The 23,318-nt window shown below is 38.6% G+C and overlaps 2 protein-coding genes across 2 annotated transcripts in view; one reads left to right on the top strand and one right to left on the bottom strand.

Annotated features, from left to right (window-relative positions):
* The window catches only part of IRAK4 (interleukin-1 receptor-associated kinase 4), a 13,297-nt gene extending 11,678 nt beyond the window's left edge, over nt 1–1,619 (top strand). The window contains exons 10-11 of the mRNA XM_009327602.1: nt 127–285; nt 376–1,619. Of these exons, the coding sequence (XP_009325877.1) occupies nt 127–285; nt 376–408 (192 nt within the window). The 3' untranslated portion in view covers nt 409–1,619. The remainder of the gene's footprint in view (nt 1–126; nt 286–375) is intronic.
* Nucleotides 1,620–4,281: 2,662 nt separating this feature from the next.
* On the bottom strand, nt 4,282–23,184 carry TWF1 (twinfilin actin-binding protein 1). The gene is made up of 9 exons (XM_009327696.1): nt 22,998–23,184; nt 20,484–20,561; nt 17,799–17,977; nt 16,343–16,438; nt 13,682–13,786; nt 10,327–10,452; nt 9,979–10,129; nt 9,427–9,548; nt 4,282–7,439 (listed from the first exon to the last, which is right to left on the bottom strand). Exons 1-9 carry the CDS (start codon nt 23,182–23,184, stop codon nt 7,269–7,271), a joined length of 1,215 nt encoding a protein of 404 aa, XP_009325971.1. The 3' UTR covers nt 4,282–7,268.
* Nucleotides 23,185–23,318: the final 134 nt, after the last annotated feature.

The following is a 23,318-nucleotide window of genomic DNA, read 5'->3' as shown; positions in this document are numbered from 1 at the left end:
TGTCTACAAAAGTGTTTGAGGAAAGAAATGAACGCTCAAAAGCAAGTTTTCAAAGTGTTAGTGTGGAATACATCATGTTCAGATGCTTACAATGTTATCTACTCATTGGTTCAAACTCTCTTGTAGTTAAGTATCAAAGATGATATTGAGGATGAGGAAGCAACTATTGAGGATTATGTTGATGAAAAGATGAGTGATTGGGATGCACCTTCAGTTCATAAAATGTATTCAGTTGCTGATCAGTGTCTGAATGAGAAAAAAAACAGAAGGCCAGACATTAAGATGGTACGTAGTCTTTCAGACAAAAGGCTTATTTTGAGTGTGTGGGTGTGGTTACGGTATCTGTTATTTATATTTCTATCTGTTCTCTTGCAGGTCCAACAGCATCTACAAGAGATAAAAACTTGATACGTCTTTCTTCTGATACACAAATGTTTTTGAAATGGAGTAGACACCAGTAGCAAATATTTCATTGGTATTTAGTGCGATGTTATCAGCTTTTCTGCTTTCTGGAACTTTCTGGTCTGCATGTAAGGTGTGCTGTTGGCCTGTCACCACTGTGCTGTTTTTGTTTACTGAGCAGCCTTTTCACATATCCTTAGCCCTTGGGCCCTCAACATGAGAAAACCTTTTTTGTATTAACGAATTGCAGTGCCGGTGCATCTCCTCCACAGCTTTTTAAATGCATTTCCATATTAGAATCTATTTGATTCCTCTGATTTCCAAGTATCAAGTATGTCTGCTGCAAAGGCATGTGACATTAACGGAGTAGAATGGTTTTTTCTGCAAATTGCTTTCTTGTTCAGGTGTACTAGACCTTTTTCTATTGAAGACAACATTTAATAGATACAAATGGCACTTAACGTTGTCTTTTGGGGAAAAGACAATAGTAGTACCCATTTAAAACAAACTTTACTTAGCGTTTTAACTTGAGAGTTCATAGTGGTGTGAATGGACTGGTAGTGTTTGTGAATGTGACTATTTTTCAAAAAGTCTTCTCAGGATTAGTTTTAGTCAAATAAATGCTGCAAGACATACTCTAGGTTGTTTTCTGGTTTCAAGGCTTCACAAGCAAAATTATTATCTTGCAGTGCAAATGCAAAAATACATATGGCTTTCTTCCAGTGAACTTTGTATGATGACAACCCGTTTAATTTCTGTTCGCAGGAAGACTCTTGGCTACTTTGAATATTTTACATTTTAGGAGAAGATTCCATATGGATTGTAAATACAGATGGTATATTTTGTTAAAGGGGCCAGAATAATAATTCTAAGACCAATTCTGCATTTTCCTTAGTCAAATAATGAAGCACTTCCTTAAAAAACATATATATGTATGTTAATAAATAAATATTAAAATACACTTTTAAAAAAGCAACATGGAAAGCTTTCCAAAATAGATACATTGACAGATCAAAGCAGACTAAAAATAGAATGAAAGTGACTAGTTAAGATTGCAGATACTTTGGACTAAGTAGGTATGAAAATACTACTGTTGTAAATGAAAGAGGTTATTTTCATGTAAACCTTTTTTGTACCTCATGAACTTTTTCTTGACAGCTTAAGGGTAGGAAGATAGTCTGGCTTACAGCTAAATTTGAAATTCCATGATTATCAAAGAAAAACATTGAGAAATTATCTGACTGCATTCACAGATATATATATCTCTATATATATGTATCTTTGTAGAAAACGTGATTTCTAACACTTGTATTGATATCATTAAATCTCTGGCTATTAAATAATTTTGTATTGCCTTTTAAAACTGATAGTTTAACTTAGAAAAAGGTATCCACCCAAACAGCTTCTAGTTTTATTGAGCACAAATTGTAAAAAGCTGTTAACATAAATAAAAACTCTGCATTATCATTGCAGGTGATTATTAAAACTTTGAGCCTTGGAAACGAGTCATTTTGCATTGCTTGCATTTCTGATGATAACATTATGCTAACCTCATGGAATAAAGCTGTACAGCTCTGAACCTGGGCCTGTGGAGAAAAAAGCTGCCTCAAAGCTAAATCAGAATAAAATTTGCTTAAGCTATTCTTCAGTTTTAAACATCTCCTCCAGCTGTTACCTGGAGCTTATTAGATCAGGCCTGCTTTTTACTATTCCCTGGAGCTAGAATACATCCATAGTGTTGCCCTGAAGTACGTTTGCTGTAGTAACTCCCCAGTCAGCACTGTTCACCTCTGGTGCGGTAGAACAATTTTGTTTATGCACCAGCGGCGATGTTCCAAGTATTAGGAGAATCTTAGGAACTCACATGCTTATAGCTCTTCTCCTGTCATAGTAGACCGTGACTATTTGCAGTGCTGCTGTCAGCACCTAAATTTTGGCAGTAGTTTTCCCTCACTGAAAATGAAGCATGTTAGCCACCATTTCATAAAAGAAAAAAATAATAATTTTGAACTCATTTACTCTTATTCTAGTGAGGAATGAAAATGCGAGGTGTTAGGTAATTAGGTAAAGCTAGCTAACTTACATGGGAATTTTTTTTTTTTTTAAAATACACAGGGGGCAAGAAAAAGGAACTTCCCCTTTCTTACCCAAGATTTTTTTTGAGGTCTTCATACAGTAAAATCAGCACCTATAGACACTAACAGGGGATAAGACGAGCTGACTTGCTTCATTTATTTCCTGCAAAAACATTAAGCTTTCCTAGGATCCGTACTTCTTTGTATTAATTACTATAGTAAAGCTTTCCGGGACACAAATCGGTAACTTGAGTCATTCAAGTTCTTTGTGAGTAAAGGCATGATCTAGTTCCATAGAACTGGAGGTGAGAGAAAATTTGGTACGGTTCCTGGCGGGTGAAGAGAGCTCCGCGTGGGAGATCTTCCTGGGATAGAGATAGGGCTAATATGGCTGGCCTACATCCTGTCTGGGCGGGGAGGTGCCACGGAGGGCATCCGAGGATCGCTACCCTCGGTGAAAGAGCCAACCTTTTGCATGGTAAGGATCTAGAGAACTGTAACAGAAAGCAATGTAGTCACCCCCACAAGGAAGTACGGACGAAAAATGGCAAGAGTGAGTTACTGCAATTCCAACAGACTCCAGAAAGAAGCAGCAGGATAAAAGCAAATGCTAATAAGCCATAGAAAATGGCTGTTAAGGAAACCCCCCATGAAGGGCAACAGTCCTCCCCTTGGGTACAGCAGGAGGTAACGGAATGGCTGTTGTGAGTCAGCCCGAGGTGTCTGCACAGCCCCGGGGCTGGGACACGAGCCATTGGTGGCTGCTGAGGAAAGAGCGCAAGAACAGGACGCGTATGTAGCGATACTGCACTGGAATTTGATGGCTTTGTACCGTTTGCGGCTCACTGACTTTGAAAAGGATGTGAGGTCTTCATTGGTTATTAAGCCTCTATCAAATTTCTTTGATCAGTTTGTCCGGTCGCCTTTTGAGCCAACACACGTTTTTATCAGCCGTAGTACTTCATATTATTGAAATGGGAAGAATTGCCTCATCTTTCTATGTGGGCTGGCCAGCTGTGAGTTTTATTTAACACCCGCTGACCAAAAGGCAAATAAAACTGCTTCTGATATTCCTGGTCGCATAGAGGCCTAGTCTACTCCCTCCTCTTACCTCGCTTCTGCTCCTCGTACAGGAATAGCTTTCTTCCTGTATAGCGTTTTGCATTAAAATTACTCTTTTAAATCCTAGTTCAACATATCTTCAAATCTCCTCCTCTCAACTGCAAAATTGCCGTATCACCTATTTCCCCATGGGGATGTGTTTGCAGGACAGTTAAAAGCCAAACCACTGAATGTTCTTTTCAGCCTGAATTTTGAGGGCAATAGGAAGACTTCAAGCAAACTACTTTCTGTTTAGCAAAAAAAACATTAATGGAGCAATATCATTTGAGCCGTTTAATTATACTACCTCATGCTGAGCAAGTATTTAACAGATAGAACTGTTAAATTAGTAATCAACTACTTCAGCATTTTAAAAGGACAGAAGAACTTTTTGAAGGGGCTTATTATTGAAAGCATAAAAATCCCAAGCGATGAACACACTTGGATCCTGCTATGGAGGCCTCTCTGCTGCTTCCATAAGGCAAGAGGGAAGTAAGTAGCTCTTTCTAACATACTGATTTTTCTCCAATCGCACAAGCCAGAACTCCGTTTCTGCCCACCTCCCTCCTTACCCTGCAATCACTTTTTCCATACCCCTTTCTTGTCCCGGGGGAACTGCCTGTTACTTAGACATCATGATGTTAGAATATAGATCTTTGTTAAAGAGATTACGAAATGATTCAGACAACACCAAACTAAAGGATCAATCTTTATTTATAAAGTAAATTACAAAATCGATAAGGTAAATTTAGTTAATTTTAGCATCTGAAGGTGGTTTTCATTGAATACATGGACACTGTAAATCCAAAGTTTCCTTTATCGATGTTGTAATAGAGCAATTACTACTTTGATTAGTTTTACAACCCTCTGATAGGAGTGTTTTAAAACATCAAATTCTCCCTACCTTGCAACATAAACATTTCAAAAATAATTACCTGTCATGTTAATTAACTATTTAATAGCTGTGAGTTAACTGCAAGCAGCTGCATTGCTTCTGGGCTTTATGAAGGCCAACAACAATTTTGAATGGACCCTTTCAATTAGTAAATTACCAGAGACAGTAAAGGAGTAACTTTCATTAATGCCCTCATTTTGTGCTGGCTCTGAACGTTCATTAACAGTAGTAGTGTTATGTGAGGCAACTATGCAGATGTAAACGTGCTAGATCTCACATAAAGATCAGATGCTGCTTATTGCTTTGTCAGGAGAACAGCTACAAGAGGCCTGGAGAGGCAGTTGGCAGTGCAAGACTTCATACAGCTCTCTTTTAGGGGAAAGGTGAGGAGGAAATATGCTCAGGACATGACCCTCTGCTGGCTGGTCGGGGGGTTGTACACCCATGTAGAAGACTTTCAAGTAAGATAACTTAAAACGTCTGCTTTGGGCCGAAACGTAAAGCAGGTCATTATAAACTCCCTCGCATAATCGCTTAACCAGCTCTTGCCATCCTCCAGATTAAGCTTTCTACCTCCTACCCTCATCTACCTAGAGCAGGATTAGGGGGGAAAAAAAAGCCCAAAACACAACATGCACATAACCATATCGGGTCAAACTGTTCATTATTTAAAACATTTGGCATTAAAAAGCTGAACTTCTTTACTGGCTCAAATAAGCGTAAAGATACATGTGCACTCTCGGTATGGCTGACACGTGGGCAGGAATACTAAATTCAAATGAAAAACCTCCTAGCAGTAATTTTTAACTGCTACACTCAAAGGTTTTCCTTAAAAAAAACCCAAAACAAAACCCAAAGTGAATGAGGTGTGCTGAAAAGATTCAGAGTTCAACTAAAAATACATTTAATGACAGTGCACAATGAGCCGCACACACATTAGCCATGTTTAAAAAACAGTGATGCTTGCCTGACAGGTAGTACATAGAAGACACACTCCAAAGACCAGCTCCTTGCCCTAGAGGGAGAAGGCAAGGGGCAGAAAAAGAACACAGTAGCTAAGGGAAGCAGGAGATTAGCTGAGGATCAAGAGCTACTGAATTGGACTGATGTAGTGTGCAAGATTAAATGAAAAAAGCTGAGGTGTCAAATTTCTACTGCATATAAAAAACCACAGTAAAACCAACAACTATTGCAATCTTCACATTATATAGTGCAATCTCAGATGTCAATAACAAGCTAGTATCTCCAAACAAAATAATATACAAGATAAAACAAATTTTATCAGGAACTAGTAGTGTCAAAGCTATTGTTCCCTACAAAACTAGGTTAAAATCCATCTTCCACCAGGTAAACACGTGATTCAGCTATATAATGTGTACACCCAGCACCTATGATAATATGCGGTGAACCCAGACTTGCAACTCCCATGTAGCTTTACAAAAAAAAAAATATTCAAAAACCACAAAGCTCACACACAAGACACTAAAAAGCAAGTCCCCACTGGGGAATATAATCTATCCACTAGTATTTGCCTCATTACACAATTTTAAATATTTAAGGTCATCCAGTACTTGATTTCCACATCTAATTCTTCTTTAATCCACTTATTAAAATCATCTATTTTTCCTCTTCCTATTAAACACATTACTTGTGGTTCAATGAAGTTTAGACTATTCTGGCTGATTTTAGTATTTTGGAGAAGGGAAGGGAAGGGGCGGGGGGGAGACAAAATCCTAACCAGGTGCTGCCAGCAGTTATTCAAGACCTAGTTGGATTTTGTTACAGATTTAAGTTACTATTCAAGTTCAAACACTTAGGAAAGTCATTTTCAGAATACCTTGAAAGTTAAAATTGCAGTTGATACTGCAAACACGCTGGGATCTCAAGAATAACTCACCATTACGAAGCAAGTCTATTTCAATTTTTACTGAATTTACACAGTTTTAGATCCAAGTGCACAGATAATCAATTATTTATTAGAAACTTTAAGCATATTGCTTTGAAAGCAGCTCCATAATCTACTGAGTATACTAACTCATGCACTTTTAGTCACCTTTTACTTGGTCGTTCAGTACTTAATATGTAAGGTTTGCGAGTGGTATAGAAGTCTGGAAAAGCTATAGTGGTTTTATGTCAGATTTCTTTAAAAGACAATTCCACAAAATTAGTTATAAATTTGCAATGACCATGCTTTTGCGTGGGAAAATATCCAGCTATTCTTGAACGCTTACATTAACTGATGGATAACTGATTTTAGTTTATCTTTTCTCTTAAAAGCAAAACAACAACAAAAGCCAACAATGCATCACGTCAAAACCAGCAGAAAACCTTCTGTTGTACTACTGCCCGTAAAAGCTACAAGGAAAAAGAAAGATTTATCTGGGACAACGCTATACAGCCCTCCACCTCTCCTCACATGGTAAGTCTTAGGGGTTTGTTATCTAGGCATACAGCTGCAACTTACCCACAGAATACATGGGCTTAATAGTCTTACATCTGCAAAGTTTATGATCACCTGTACAGCTATTAAATGATAGATTCTAATTTAAAATAAAGGGGTACTAGCTTAGTTTGCCTCTTCTAGCTTTAAAATAATTAGCTCTTCCACATGTCATAAAACATGGTCAATAGAAATATAATCATGTAACAATATAAAAAGTGTCAAGGTCAGAAGAGTAAAAAGAGCTTTTTTTTTTTTCCCTAGCATCTATGAATGGAATGATTTCAGTTCATGACCAAAAGCCAGAATTTCATTTCTTACTGTAATACTTTATAACAAATGCAAACAAGAGTTTCTAATCACTAGGTGTTTCAGTCTCTGCTGGACCTCTAATCAGTCTTCGTATTCCCCTCTTCCCCGCAGGACCCTTTGGTTTAGCAAAACTTTGTTTGTGAGCGTGTTGTTTTGGATGAACCTCTTCATAAAGAAAGTCAGCAGTTAACTCATCACCATTATCTATTTCAATCTGGGAAAAAAAAAAACCCAACATTTATCATATTTCATCTTAAAGACATATTTAAAAACATTTAGAAATTTTGCTGAAGCTCTAAATACTGTATTAAAATCATATGTGCAATAAAGTTCAGGGTCTAGCATGAAGTGTTCTCCAATTTGTAGCTAATGCCCTCAGCAACCTTGGATAGTTTTTCTGAGAATCCACTATACTCTTACCAGTATTCAGGGTGATTTGACTTAATTATTTTTCCTGAAATATAAGCACAACTACACAGTACATATGCCAAGAAACTTCCTCTGTCCCAAGCTTTAGCATAGTGTACATGGAAACAGACTTTTTAGTAGGGCCTGTTGCAGTAAGACAAGGGGTTATGGTTTTAAACTCAGAGAGGGTAGATTCAGACTAGATATAAGGAAGAAATTTTTACGCTGAGGGTGGTGAAACACTGGCACAGGTTGCCCAGAGAGGTGGTGGATGCCCCATCCCTGGCAACATTCAAGGTCAGGTTGGACGGGGCTCTGAGCAACCTGATCTAGTTGAAGATATCCCTGCCCATGGCAGGGGGGGTGGACTAGATGATCTTTAAAGGTCGCTTCCAACCCAAACTATTCTATGATTCTAATACTAACTAGGAGTACACATTACATGTGGAAACAAGTGCTTATTTACTCCTCTGTAAAGTAACTTCCTTAATAAAAGATAAGAAAGCAGCACGCGATCTTTCAGAACTACAATTTCCTTTCTTTATACTCCCCTCTAAAATAGAAACTTTTCATTGTCCCAACATAATCTCCACATTTTAAGAATGAAAATATTTCACTAGAAGGCGCTTTAAACACTAATTCTAAAAGCAATATGCGTACATGTTGTTGTCTCTTGAGATAGAAGGGGAGGAGTACAAACAGCTTATATGATTAGCTGGCTACTGCAACTCATCAAGTATTGAATCCAGGGAAAAGCTAAAAGAAATTGAATGAACAAAAGGGGGGGTTGTTTTGGTTTTTAACATTTAAGCACATAAACCTGAATGGGAAGAAAGGACTGTTCTCAAGCCAAACCCCACTGTTTTGAAATGCAGGAATTTAGAATTCAGAGAAATGCTTTGGCCCTGCTCTGCGGAACATTCAGCACTTCATGGCCTGCCAACCATAGTACTTGAGGGACTTGCCAGCCACGGTATCGCTGTTACAAGTACATGCTTCAGAAATAGGTCTACGGGAATTAGGAGTCACATTGTGCATTTATTTCATTGTAGAAAGGAAACTTCTGAGAAATAATTACATATAAAACCACATAATTACTTAAGTCATGTCACCACAGTAAAAACGGTTAGTATTAACTCTGCTATTTTTTAGGTAGACATAATCCCCACAGAAACGAAGCCTCAAAGTTCTTCTAAATTTACAGCACAAGTGTTAAGAATGTAACCATAGGTCACATATTCCACAAACGGTCTCTGCTCTGGAGGTGAGAAGCAACCTACTCTTTACGCACAGCAGTAAAACCTATACAATGTGAAAAGATCAGCTTACTTGCAAATCCTTGTTTGCCCCATCAGGGACTCCTAAGATAGCAGTTTAAGTTCCAGAACTGCAGCTTGAAATTATTTTGAAAATCCTTAAATAACCTTGGCTTTAAAGGAATTTAGTGTTCAACAGGAGCAATGTGTTGTGGTCCAAAGTATGACAGGCCTTTTAGTAAGAAATCATGTTACTTCTAAATATTCCTTCAAAGTACTCTCAAATACTCCCTTGATACACAAGGATATGTTTATTAAAGCTATGGAAGTGTAGAAATTATGAACCAGAGAAAAGCTTTCATGACTTAACTTTGTATCTGAAGCTTTATCAACAAGTATTTCTTGTTCAGGACAAACTTCAATAGTTATACAACACTTTTCATTGTTTACAGAAGGTGGTGGCAGACACGGTTATGGTTAGATATTAAGAAGGGAACAGAGGGATGGAGAAAATACCAGTATACCCAGTGTACTTACCTTTCTAATTATCTGCATCCACAACTGTCTTTCTACAATTTCTAACAGTGGACTTTTGCAACTAGAGTAGAGCATTCGTTCTCGTATACTACAGGTATACCCTGGCATAGAGTAGATGAAAACTGCAGAAAAAAAACCACAAATCAGACCATAACTACACTCCCTCAAAACCTGTATCATAAAATCATTTACAGCAGAGAGGCATTGCAAATCAACTATGCAGTCTGAAAGGGAAAAATGCAACACCATTCTGGATCTTTTTTGCTTCAGCAAGTGTTTCATTTCAAATGGGGGATCAGAGAATGGCCGGTATCTTTATGTTGATATCTACATGACGACTGATTTATGGGTGTTCATAATCAAAAGGGATAGCTCACTACTTTCTAAACATAAGGACTCTCCCGAAGTCAGTTTCACAACCAAATGACTCTGAAATTTATGCTCATGCTGATAGACAGATTACTTTTATGACACATCTTTCTCTCTGCCTCAAAATTACTAAAGTACTTGAAACAAGCCAATGACATTTCATATTGGGAAATTTTCTCATACCTATGGATTCCAAATAGTCTCCTTCATGGGCATGTTTATACAGGAAAAAGTGGTAACGTGCAGCATCCTTTGGAATTCTTTTTGGCAAGTCCTTAAGTTCAGTAGGAAGTGTGTTGGCCAAAATAATAGTTTCATTTTTCATATCAATTTGCTGTTAACAAAGTAAACCTGAATATAGTTAATACACAGAAAACAAACCAGAGAACATGACAGGATAGAAAAAAAATTGAATTAATCTCATACAGAATGGCAATTTATCAGTGTACGTCATCAACGCACATTGTTTAATGTGAGGGTAATCTATTTTATACTCACTATTAAAAAATAGTTAAAGTATTTTATACTTGCCAGTTGTACGTAATTCAGTTTCTTATTTTTCAATTTCTCCAAAGCCTGAATAGCTTCTTTAGCAATGGGGAATGCTACTCCTTGCAAAGTTTGATGCTTGGTATCTACACCAACGTCCGTCTGTACCTGGAACACAAGTCAATTGAGATGTAAACAGAAACCTTTGCAAGCATTCGTTCGGTTTCATGCAATAACTGACAACGCATTGCATATGGTTACACACAGAATTACCAGTAGCTATTCTGAGAATAAACTACCCTAAAACATCATCCCCATATACAACAGATTTGCATTTTTTAATTTACAGCTCACGTTTGCTTGCCTACCTGAAAACAGTTTCAGATCTCTGAAACAGCAAGCTTTGCAGAGCCAACAGAATCATCAGAGGGAAAACTGGCTCAAGTATCAGTGAAGAAGCTCTAAGTTAAATTCTGATATAAAGATACAATAAGCCAGGAGGGAAAAAGCTTGATTTTCATATGCTGCGTGTACTTTTGAACTGACAATATTGCTTATAAACTTTGTTGTATCTTGAAAAATTTCAGATCAAAACATACAAATGCCATTTCTAGGGAGTCAAAATTTTTGGAGTAAGAGAGAGAAATTGTATCTTATGAGACAAACTGATCTTCCTGAAGGAAAAGCAAAGCAACTTCCCTCCTTCCTGCTTTAATACCCTCCCCCCAGAAGCCTATACCAAAAAGAAAGCAAACAAAACAAACAAAATCTTAATTTTTGACTTCTAGAAGATCTAACACGAAGTAAAAAAATCCAAGGTAACTGCAGGCTAGACAATTGTTCATAATCCAGTTATGTTAGTCACAAATTATTTGAGAGAAAACAACAGTTACTTTAAAGCCATTTTTCAGGAATTTATGTTTATCTTAACATTCATGCAGTTTCCCTCAAAATGAGCTCTGGCCTCCAGTTTTCCCAAGTCTGAACTTATTGTCTAAGTATTAGCTTTTGAAAAAAATTTCTTCCCTATATCTAGTCTGAATCTACCCTCTTTGAGTTTAAAACCATAACCCCTTGTCTTATCACAACAGGCCCTACTAAAAAGTCTGTCCCCATCTTTCTTATAAGCCCTCTTTAAGGACTGAAAGGCCGCAAGGAGCCTTTTCTTCTCCAGGCTGAACAACCCCAACTCTCTCAGCCTTTCTTCATAGGAGAGGTGTTCCAGCCCTCTGATCGTTTTCGTGACCCTCCTCTGGACCCGCTCCAACAGGTCCATGTCCTTCCTGTGCTGAGGGCTCCAGAGCTGGACGCAGGACTCCAGGTGGGGTCTCACCAGAGCAGAGTAGAGGGGCAGAATTGCCTCCCTCAACCTGCTGGCCACACATCTTTCTATGCAGTCCAGGATACAATTGGCCTTCTGGGATACGGTTGGCTCTGTCAAAGGGAAGGGGAAACTGAGGAAACTGAGGAATGACTTAATGACTTTTCTCTGCCTTCCCCACACAATCTGTAGGGATATCAGAATAAACTAGTAGATAGCAGGCAGTGGTTCTTTACATAGTACTTTGTCAAGCTGTGGAATACACTGCCATAGGATCTGTGGCCAACAAAAACTTTATGTGGCCAACAAGAAAAACGACAAGACTAGATTATGGATGAAAAACCCTTTAAGAAACAATTATATAGTAAGACATCATCTCTTGCTCAGGAAGATCCCTACCTGCAAACGTTGAGGCAACAAAACAGTATTCAAAGGAATTATCATGGTCACCTTGCCCTGCTCTTACACCCGTCCTAGATTTCTGCTGTTGTTCAGTCAGGGACTTGACGGCAGACTAGGTGATCCTTTGATCTGACCCAGTGAAATATTTCTTAGGGTAATTATGAAAGAATATACATATGGAAAACTCAATTTATTTTTTTTTAAATCAGAAAGCTTTCAGTTTTCTGAGTCTAATTACAGGCTTCATAATGGTGGAAACAATGAGGAGAAATGACATAAGTTAACGTATTGCAAGATTCTTCAAACAAAGCCAAAATGGCAGCAATCTGTGGTTTATGTATCTCTGAAAAGCACTGCTATTGCTGCTGAAGTTTCATAATAGCACATAAGGTTTTAGTCTGCATGAATCAGCTGTTAAACACATATAGTACATAAGAGATAATACTAATACCAGAAGTGATCATCGACACCACAGAAGTTTTACATTCATTAGCATTTTTTTTTTTTAAAGCTGTTCAAGTAAAATGCAGTTTTTGATGATGATGAGTGCATTTCTATATTGGATTAATCAAAATTAGACATGGAAAATAACAAAAGACACCACTGAAAAAGTCAATAAACAACAAAGTTGCAGCAGAAGCATGGTAGAGCGAAAACATTAGAGAAGACACAGAGCTGCATTTAACACCATGGTTTGCTGGCATCCAGCTGCAGAAACAAACCATATTTCAAACACATGTACCATGGTTGTAAAATACAAGCCTAAAGAGCTGGTAAGATCAGCACATGACCTATTTTAATACATGTCTGAACACGAACAGTGATCAAGTGAAGGAAAAATGTGAGAAAAGAATCCTCTAAAACTTTTCAGTCGCTAGCTAGCTGGCAATCATCATATTTGGTTAAAAGCATTTGTTAGAGGTTTTTCTATAAAGCATTTGTAGCAAAAGCAAATCAGTCTCTTAAAAGGACTAGCTACTTGTTTTGGATTTCTATTTTATCTTTATTGGAATTCCATTCACTTCCTCTCAGTCTTAAAGACAAATGCACTGGTGCTGGAAGCTAAGTAGGTTTCCTCTAGGGATAAGGCTGCTGAAATACTCCTGGCAATAATTCCCTGCAACAGTTGCTATTTTGTGTTTTCTCTACAATTTGTGCCACGGTGGGAAGTGTATGTAGGCAATCACAGGTGGTTGAAGTTGGAAGGTACCTCCGGAGGTCATCTGGTCCAAGCCTCCTGCTCAGGCAGGGCCAACTAGAGGCAGTTGCCCAGGACCGTGCCCAGGTGGCTTTGGAATATCTCCAAGATGGAAACTCCACAACCTCTCTGGGAAACCTGTGCCAGTGCTCGGTCACCCTTCACAATGAAGCATATCCAGTGATATTAACAGCATGTTAAGGGCCAAAGTTGCAACAATTAAGCTCTGCAGTTGCAAGGTGTCTGACTCAGACACTAGGCCTTGCAAACTCAGCAAGATCATGCCACTTCAACTCTAGCCATCATCATCCTGCAATCTCAACTCATTGAGAGATGAATTTATATTCTCATCCACTCAAACTTTCTGAAACTTTCCATTTTCTGTTCTGCCCTTTTTTACCCTAGAAAGGCTCCCTACAATATGTTTGGAACTCTGCACCCAGTTCTCCACCCATGCTCAAAGACATCGTAGGTACCTCATTAATCTTAATTTGTCGAAGTTCCTCTTCTGCTGCAGTCAGAGGTGCAGGGGAGGACTGTGATATCAAATACTTTTTATATCCATTCAGTGAAACGTCATCCTGAAAGCACAATATCAACATTGATCATTTTTGATAATAAAAGTTTTCTTCAAAGATGCTCTATGCAGCATAAAAAAACCAGTTACTTCCCATACAGTTATGGTCATTTTATTTGAATGGATTACAAGTGTAGGTGCATTTGCAAATTCAGGTCTTCTTCCTGTACAGCAGGCTCCACTGGGCTGCTCTTGTACCCAATAGTACCGTGAGCAGCATTGCCACAATCAGTCCCTAATTACCTTGCTAATTCAAAAATTAGCATTAATGAAGACTGTGTGCATGAAGTTCTTCAGCCTTCTTGGATAAAACCTCACAGAATTGCCACAATTCTAATAAATCTAAAAAAAAAAATCTATTTTCTTATAAAATTTTCATGCTCAGACTGGTAGCTTATTGGTAGTTTTCTACCTAAAAAACAGGAGACAGAAATGCTACCTTAGGACAGGGAGTGAGCACATGATACTGCAAATAGTTTAGGATGCAACATCACAGAAGTGATGAATTCTGATAACCACTTTGGGGAATTCATTAATACTCGATGTCAGCTCTGGCCCTTTCCAAAGAGGTTGATACCAGAGGCAAATACTGTTGTGTTTTTATAATTCACTCAGAAAAGGGCAGGACTTCATGTAATCGTATGAATGTGATTTTATACTCAAGCTCTGAGGAGAAAGAGAAATCTCCTTCTTAGCTCTTCCCGTTCTGAAAGAGACAGACCTTCCCAAATACAATTTCCAGTGCCAATATTCCATTGTGTCTTGTTTCAGGAGCCCAGAGGTATCGAAGTTAACACATGTGAAGTCGCAGGTGGGAACATAACCAGGCTCCACCAGGATAACAGAGCTGCTTGCAAATAAACCATCCTTGTGTCTAACAAAATAAAGACAGAGTAACCCACTGGATGCTGACGATCAAGATTCTGAGTGAGGTTTGCAACTTGAATACTTTGAAGAAGCTGTGATTTTCACGCAGATGAATATTAGAGGCCAGCTACAATTAAGAATCTTATAAAGACACTAAAACCAACAATTTAGAGATATATTAAGCTGTAACATAATGAACGTGGAAAAAGTGAGTTACACTGACTTCCTCCTCTAAGTGCCCCAAACACAGTAAGACACAAATGCAATGCTCCTTCCTTACAATTGAGATGGAAGCTCAGACTTGTGTTTACCCCTACAACTCAGAGCCCAAATTCTACATATTACATAGACTGCTAATGGTTTGGTGCAAGTGGCGGTGAGAGATTAGTTGATTGAACGGGCAAGAAAAAAATAACATGTCCTCTACCAGTAAATCCTCTCAGCAACTTAGTTATCTACTTCTCTAGAATACAGCCTCTCTAGAGAGGTTTCTTAGTATGTTTGTTAGGATAATGAAGCCTCTCCATCACAGGTTAATGCTGAATATAACAAATTATTTACTCGGTGAGCCACAGAATTATTAGCCTTATGTCCTTATGGGCTTTTCTGTCCATTACAACAGCCCACATCTCTTCCACAGTTTTTTCCTCACTACAATATCCTCTATTCTTTCTCAAATCTCCAACTCCTTCCCTTCCTTCAGCACCAGCTCCCTGTGGCAATAGTGGCAGTGCTTTGCTTCAGATTTGTGCATACAATGAACTAATTAACAGGCCAAACAGAAAATAACTGCTGCACTCTTTCTGGCTTTGCTGAAGGAGGAAAAAGGGAATGATAATTCGGATCTCTAAGTCATCATCAGTTTTCAGGAAAGCTATGAGCATTCTGTATCTTTGAGAACTCTACCCTGTATTTCTTTAAAACTGGCAATGGATTAAAAAGTCAAGACTGTCTGATGTCTGCCTGACAAAAAGGCTGACATCACAACCACGTAAGACTTTCCCAAAGAAACCAAGGTAACACAAGAGCCTCATATTTCCTTACATGCACAGCACTTACAGGCTTTTCAACATCCCTTAGAAGCTTGTTAGATTTCATACATGCGCCTTCCAATTATCTTACCATAAGCGAACAGTCAACTATTAGTATTTTCATTGAACAAATTAGTGGCTACTGAAATTCTGTTTCCATAAGTTAAGATGGCAGCCATGGATTTCAGTTACATTTTATGGTCAAATTCTAAAGAACTGACAGCTAAATATCCTTGGTTTAAGATAAAAACATTTGTTTTCAGATGTTAACAGCTTGCAGATAGCTGTTCTAGCCCACTTCTGATTCAGAACCATACATCCAAAATGGCTTCTGTATACAATTGGCCTGAAAGTTACAGTGTTACAGCTTTCTGAGGATTCACGTGCATGCAGTGAAATTAAGAGATGCTCATATTATTCCTAGATTATTTAGTTTTCATAGCCATTTGAAGCAAGCACTTCTTAGTCTGAAATTGTTAAATATACTTAGTTACTTGTTCAAATGAGAGCAATTATATTTTAACATTGGAATAATACACATAGCTTTTAACTCCTTTGTTCTTTAATCAAAAAAGAGCAGAAACACCACAAATTCACAGTAACATCAGCTACTATATTTAGTATTTAAAGTCAGTGTGCTGACTTTAAAAAGAAAAACATACCTGTACCGTTCCAAATACTTCATCCTTAATATGACCACCTCCAAATTCTTTCTTAAGTGTTGCTCGGGTTGCTGCATACAACATTTTTTGACGAACCTAGCATATCATAAAACAGTGTTGTTTTGGTTTGGGTTGTTTTTTTTTTTTCCTTTGGTGTACACAGAGAATCTAGCACATCAGTGTACCGAGTCCATTAACAAACATCCTTCTTGAACAAATATTTTAAGTGTTGGAACTGCATTTTGAAGTTGTAATTCTTAATAAAGAATAAACTCCATGGAACGAGCTCTGGATCACGATACTAACACGCTATTAAATTCTCAAGAGCATGTACTATGTATTATTATCAAAGTAATTCCAAAACTAAATTGCAGCTTTAGTAAGAGTATGAGCTTTTTTTTAAATGGAAAAAAAATGTCAACATAATCTTTACTAATTTTAAATGGGAAAAAACACAATTGTTTAGATCTTTTGTCACTGGTCTGTGTACTAATGGATACAACAGATAGAGAAAGAGCAGACTGGAAATAACTCATTGTTATTTTTGATTTGATAGCGACTCCAGACAGTTTTGGTTCAACTACGGAGTGAAAAACTGAAATTCTCGGGGGGCAGAAGATCTAATGATGTTTGGTCCCTATCAACTTGTGTCTAACATAGTCACTTATTCCTCTCTCAACAGTCCCATCTTCCCACCTTATTTCACCATCATGCCATCCTCATCATAATGGGTTGACGGTTGGACTCAATGATCTTAGAGGTCTTTTCCAACCTTAATGATCCTATGATTCTATAATACCTCACCTTTTGCAGCTAATCTCTTCTATGCACTCCAACTCTTAGTCTCTTACTATTTCCTAACTGCTAGTGAAAGCAGTAGGAATATGGGAATAGCTTTACTTTCTGTCTTCCCTTATCTCACATTCCCAGAACCTGTACACAGTATCCTAGTTTCTCCTAGAAATCCTTAACTCTAACCTCAGTTCCCTCCAATGTTCTCTAGCTACTGACTAAGAAACAGTATATTCCGTGGCAGGTCACAGATCCATGAGTGCCAGCTGGGCAGCCAGCAAGCCAAACAGAATAAACAGCTTGAGCTCACGCTATAATCCTTCTCTCTATGGTAACACCCATTGAGATTTCTGTCCTATATCCCTCCATGAATTTTCATGAAATACCAATAGAAAGATAGACAAACAAACAGGGCAAAACCATTGTCTTGTCTCCTCCAGGCAGGCTAGAAATAAATTGGATCAGCTGCACTCCATCTAGACCCACTGATATTGCTCCTCAATCAGCTTCAAGAAAGATGTTTTCCCAGTTTTCTTGGGGGAAAGTGAGGGGAAGGTTGGGGAATGCTTCATTCCTCAAATCCTCTTCCTTGATATCTAGGATTCAGATCAAACGGAACTGTTGAAAAATCAACAGCATGAAGCCTCTGATGACTGTTACTTACAGGAGAGTGATCAGGTGACCATGCAATGAAGATCCATTCATATCCTTGAGCATTCTGAGAATCTAATCTGTATAATATATAACATGGTTGCTTGTCTTCAAGAAGAGGAAGGACAAAGGCATCATAATCCTTTTCCCATGATCCAGCTGGCCGCCTAGAGGATCCCACAATAAGCTGCTCTATAACCAATAACCAAAGCTACAGGTTAGCAATAATACAGTTAATACTGTTTTTCAAAATTAGCAATTACAATAAACAGTTAATCAAACACTTCATCTTTCCTAATTATGTCCACCAGAATGGAAGTCAAGAACAGTCAGTGTGAAAGCAGGTGAATTCCTACAAAAGCTGTGTATGTTCAAACCCTAACTTACTTTAACCCAAATACAAATAGTTGAGAAGTCAAGTGCTGGTTGTTGTCAAGTTCTTTGATCTGAAGGGATAAGACCGATGTCAGTGTTTTTAGCATGATGTACACAGAAGGGAAATAAAAACTGCCTTCTGCCAGTTAGTTTATTTTTAAATTGGAATACTTAAGTAGAAACAAGATGAGAGTAAGCTTTTAAATTTTGGAATTAGAATTATTTATGCTTTTGCTAGAACATATTAGTATTTGTACTCATTGTAAGGAGTCAGTAACTCAGTTATACGGTGAAAAGAGTTTGGAATGAATATGCTTGCACTAATCACTTTAACTTGACTATGTAAGTAGATAAACCTCTTTCTAATACAGCTTTATAACTATGGTCTCTTTAAATGACTGAAATTGTTTATTATGTATAATTGGCTTAAGTCTGTATAGAATACTTCAGATGAGATTCAATTATGTGAACAGCTGTAGCAACAAGATTTTTCTCTTATTTATAAATTACATACATCTCAGCTTCCAGAGGAAAGTATTAGTACAGTGTCTTTCAAAACATTTATCAGCTTCCCAATAAATAGTAGCCCCGACAACCAAAACAGAAATACCTTGTTTAAATGGGATCCTACAACAGTTTGAGGACCTTCATAGTAGCTAGTATACAAAATATCTTTTGAGAGTCTAGGACCTAGCTTCTAAAACTTCAGACAAAAGTACAACAGTAAACAAATGCCCCTACAGCAGAACTTTCATAGCAAGGCACTCCACCACAGTAAGTCACAGAACAGGAACAGCTCAGGGAGACGGTGTTTGGCCCTTCTCTGAATTAGATGCAAAGTAGCTGAAGTTGTACACCTAGACCAGAGTATTCGGAATGTACTTGCCAATTCTGAACTCTAGGTGGCTTTATACTCACTTGGATTTAAGATTGAAAAATACAATCAGAGGAACTCTATGGCCCAGCAGCAAACCTCTTTTCTTGCTAACTCAGATTAGCAGAACTCAGTTTGACTATTATCTGTTGACTAAGGACGGTTGCTGAAAGTTCCGGCAGATGAGGCAACTGTCCCTCTTCCAGCATTCTGGGAATTTTAGAGTTTTATTTTTGAACTGTGGAAAATAGTATCAAAGACTGGATTCTGCTTCTATATACAGACAAAATGCATATATATACACACACACAAACACACACACACAAAAAAAAGGGAATGTCTTCCATTTGTATCTTATTTCTAGGCTTCATTTCATATTAAAAAGTAGCATACACGCAAAAGCATATTGTTGTACCTTGCCTAATGGGGAAAAAAAAAATTCAATGGTATGCCAACATTTGCTACCTTGTGCTAGTGAGACTTTACCACAGTGACCTGCCTATAATATTATTCTTGCCACTTCCTTAAGGAAAGCAATATTAAAATGTCAGAAGACTTCCTAAGAAAAGCAAACACAAAGAAGGTAACAGTAGGTTATTTACCTAACAATAAAAGTATGTATGTGTATGTACATGTACATACCTGTACCTTTCTCCAGCTAACAGGTATTTCAGTGTACTGTAAATGAATGAACTCTAGAAAGAACAAAAATCCCAAGGGGGGCATTTGACGTGCTTGAAAAGATAGACTAAACCATGAAGTGTCTTATGCAGTCAACCAGCATTGCTATTAAAAAGAAAAAACAACTTGTGCATTCTATCTTGCAATGTTTGCAGCCTTGATCACTTGCCAAGAAGTTCAAAGATCAAACCCAAGTTCTGCAAGAAATTATCTAATATATTTATACATATACGTGAGATTTAAGGAACAGTTTTAGCTTTGAAAATTTGTACAAAGTTACAGATTTTAAAAGATATTTTCTATGTAGCCAGATTACTACTTCAACATCTGCTTTAATAGGACTTTCTACATGCAGCTGATCGCAGTATAAAAGGCAGATAACATTTATACTTCATCTAAAGTGACTAGCTGCTGTGTAAGAATCTCTCTGTCTAATGAAACTAACCAAAGTGCCAAACCACTACACAGGTGTGGAATTTTTTTTCCCCTAGTCTTTCTTTAGTAAGGTAAGAGCAAGCTTATTTATATTATCCATATGAAATACACAGCAGTTCTTGGTAAAATATGAAATTACATTTGGAAGAAAAATTCAAATGCAAAAATAAAGTAGCATCACCAGAGCTTAAATCTTACTTTCTGTATATGAAAGACCTTAGTAACATTAAGTTTTGCAGAGTTTTGTTTTTTAAACAATTGTACATGTAGGTCACTAAAACAACTAGGAAAATATCTAAAAAACTCAGAGAAAAACATTAAAATTTGACTAACCATTGTCAATGACTATTTTTAAAAGCCTGTATTGTCCATTTCTGGCTCCAACAAAGGTGTCTTTAACACTTCCACTAGCTGAAAAAGAGAAAATAAAAGTAACCAAATTAACATATTTCACTTCCCTAGGACAAAGAATATTCACAAAGGTAAGAACAACACTGGAAAAGTGTACAGCTGGCCCTTCACTACAAAGTTGGACTGAAAAAGGAACACGGGAGTGATGTTCCCTCTATACTGCATACTGTTCCAGCTACCAGCATGCCACAAAAAGATGACAGGCAACACTACAAAACAGCCCTGCTTTCCAGCATACCGTATGATTTTCAACATTGTGAAAATTAAAGGTGACATCACATCATCACTCTCAGGTTTCAGAGTTCACACAGCAACACAATAAAAATACGACGCATCTCAAATTACAATAGCTTTATGAAGTCTGCAGGCTTAGTACAAACTTTCAGACAGAAGCTTTGCACCTGCCAGGAAAATGTTAGAGCTTGTCTGGCAAAAGTGCCGGTCTTTCCTGAGGACACCTCTCTGAAGAGTACCAGTGAAGGCTGCCACCCATTGCTCATCTTTCATATCACCTTATCTCCTTGCAGATGTCTTGATGACATTGTTCAAACCCTGACCTATTGCAACAGGATAGCTTTATAATGAATTCACAAAGAAGTAACTAAAAATATTTTTAAGTGTCCGTAATTCACATTGTCATTACTCCACAAACATGATAGACTCACTTCCCTAAGCACACTGAAGAACTGTGCTTGAGTCATGTGAAGATCATTCTTATCTCAACTGCTCTGCTAAATAATCTGGGTGCACATCAGTTTAATTATACCGTAGACAGGGGCTTGTATAGCATTTATTGAAGAACATTTATTGCAAGCTGGTCCTTCAAGTAATCCCACAGCATACAGCATAGCACCAGCAAAACAAACATCGAGCCAGGAAACAAATAAAAAGGATTATTTATAGTCAGGTTGAGGCCAACTGAACAGATGGTCAGATGGTATCCAGCAACATTACTGCCCATACTCAAAACATTTTAAATTTATGCCCATCAAAGTGATGTCCAGGCCCATTCGGAAATTCCAAAATGGTGTGGGAAGGGAAGGGGCTGTTAAACAAACTAAACTGCATCGGGTTACAAGTCCAACCCCAGCTTCATCCCAGTTAGCATCTTCCCACTAACCAGTGCAGACCCTCACTGTAATTTGCTGCCAGCTTTTCTAACTGTCTCTGCCGATCCTCACCATTCCATTCAGCACACAAACACTGCGCCACTTTCTAGACCTTCCGGTTCCCCCGGGACTTTTTTTTGTCCTCTACTTGCCTATTATCTTTTTGCTCTTTATTCTCTCATTTCAACCCTACACACCAAAATAAGACCAAAATACAGCAGTCCCTGCACCAACACCAGAGCTGCGATGGCTCCTGAAGTAACATTTTGAGACAAGACGTCTGAGAAACAATCTCACTATCAAGTGATCTATGGGTTTTTTTAATAAAGGTTTTAAAATTCACAACAGTGACACTGTTTTCTACTTAAACTTTCTGCACAGCAGAAACCTACAGAATTAAAATTTGTGGTTATTTCACAAATATTTTACAGGGAATATTATTTAAAGATTATTTCGAAGACTGTGAACATATTCTAGTGTATTTTCCCACAGCTCCATGCATTCTGTGACTTCCTACACTATTTATCTGCACTGGCCTGTTTGTAAGTCCAGTCCTTTTAGCACTGCCTGTCATTTCACTCTCCCCATGACTTCATTTCTGTTTCCAGAAAAGAGCAGCTCATGCTGTCAAATCTTGCAATTGTTTATGAGTGACAGTAGCCTGTTTGTAGCTAAAGCCAGCAATGGCACAACAAGTGCCATTCCTCTTCCAAACTGCAGAAGTGGATGCTTTGCTGCAAACGGGACCCCTGATTAGTGCCTGCCAAGGCAGGACCTGTGCAGGAAAGCTGCCGAGTTCTCTACAGCTCTCCTCAGAGGACAAAAGACTCTTAAAGACATGAAGGAGAGCAGCAGAAGAGGCTTAGCCACTCTTCTTGCTTGTGGTAAGCAACAGGATATTCTTCTGCTCCCCCCTCCAGCACTGCCAGGGGAGAGAACAAGGGAATGAAAAGCCACTATAACAGTTTTCCCCAGCCTGGGAAAAAAGCTCTAGCACCTCTAGCCTGAGAAGGGTTGAAGAACTTAAAGCAAAAAGCAGCAAGAAAGAGCAAAGATTGGTGTGCAGGGGAAGGAAGAGAGGCGAAAGGGTGCAGACCAAATGCAACGAACAGACAAAAAAGGGAAGAGCAGTTAAGAGCTGCCGTGGCTGGGACAAAAGTCACCTTCAACAATAAATATGGGAGAGCAGGCAAAGTACATGGTACTAGTCACCAAACAAGCAGATTGCAGAAATCGAGACAGTAAAACCCCGCCCCCCCATAATCCTGCAGTATAATCCCTGTTTAGCAATTGTGTGATTCGGGGGGGGGGAGGGGGGGAGCAATACTGAGAAACAATACGTTGTCTTCTTCTAATTCCCTCCAAGGCCTGGAAACATGGGGGAAAAAGGTTCCCCCACACTTTTCCCCTTTGTGGCCTCCAGCGATGGGCTTTTTATTGGGCTTCCCCATTCCGGGGCTCCTGCTTCCCCTCCGGGCTCCCGCTACAACGGACGCGGCAGCGACCCTCGGCATTTCCCGTGCTGTCCAACCCATCCCAAACCCGCCGCGGTGACCCCGAGCAGGCGACAGCTCCTCCAAAAGCCGGGAGGGGCCGGAGCTGCGGGAGGTGCCCGGGGAGCCCCCCCAGCCCCGGGCGGCGGCCCCCC

This window comes from Pygoscelis adeliae, unplaced genomic scaffold, assembly GCF_000699105.1.
Source record: "Pygoscelis adeliae isolate BGI_AS28 unplaced genomic scaffold, ASM69910v1 Scaffold113, whole genome shotgun sequence".
Classification (NCBI taxonomy): Eukaryota; Metazoa; Chordata; class Aves; order Sphenisciformes; family Spheniscidae; genus Pygoscelis; species Pygoscelis adeliae.
The sequence above is the reverse complement of the archived record's forward strand: the minus strand, read 5'-3'. Positions and strand labels throughout refer to the sequence as shown.

Bases quoted from the DNA above. Each gene is read 5' to 3' on its own strand.
- TWF1 (XM_009327696.1), bottom strand. From the start codon at position 23,184: ATGCCGAGGGTCGCTGCCGCGTCCGTTGTAGCGGGAGCCCGGAGGGGA. The intron at 16,439-17,798 runs GTAAGTAACAGT...ATGATATGCTAG, and splicing joins GGTCACCTGATCACTCTCCT to GTTCGTCAAAAAATGTTGTA. The intron at 7,440-9,426 runs GTAAGTACACTG...TTTTTTTCCCAG, and splicing joins GGATGCAGATAATTAGAAAG to ATTGAAATAGATAATGGTGA.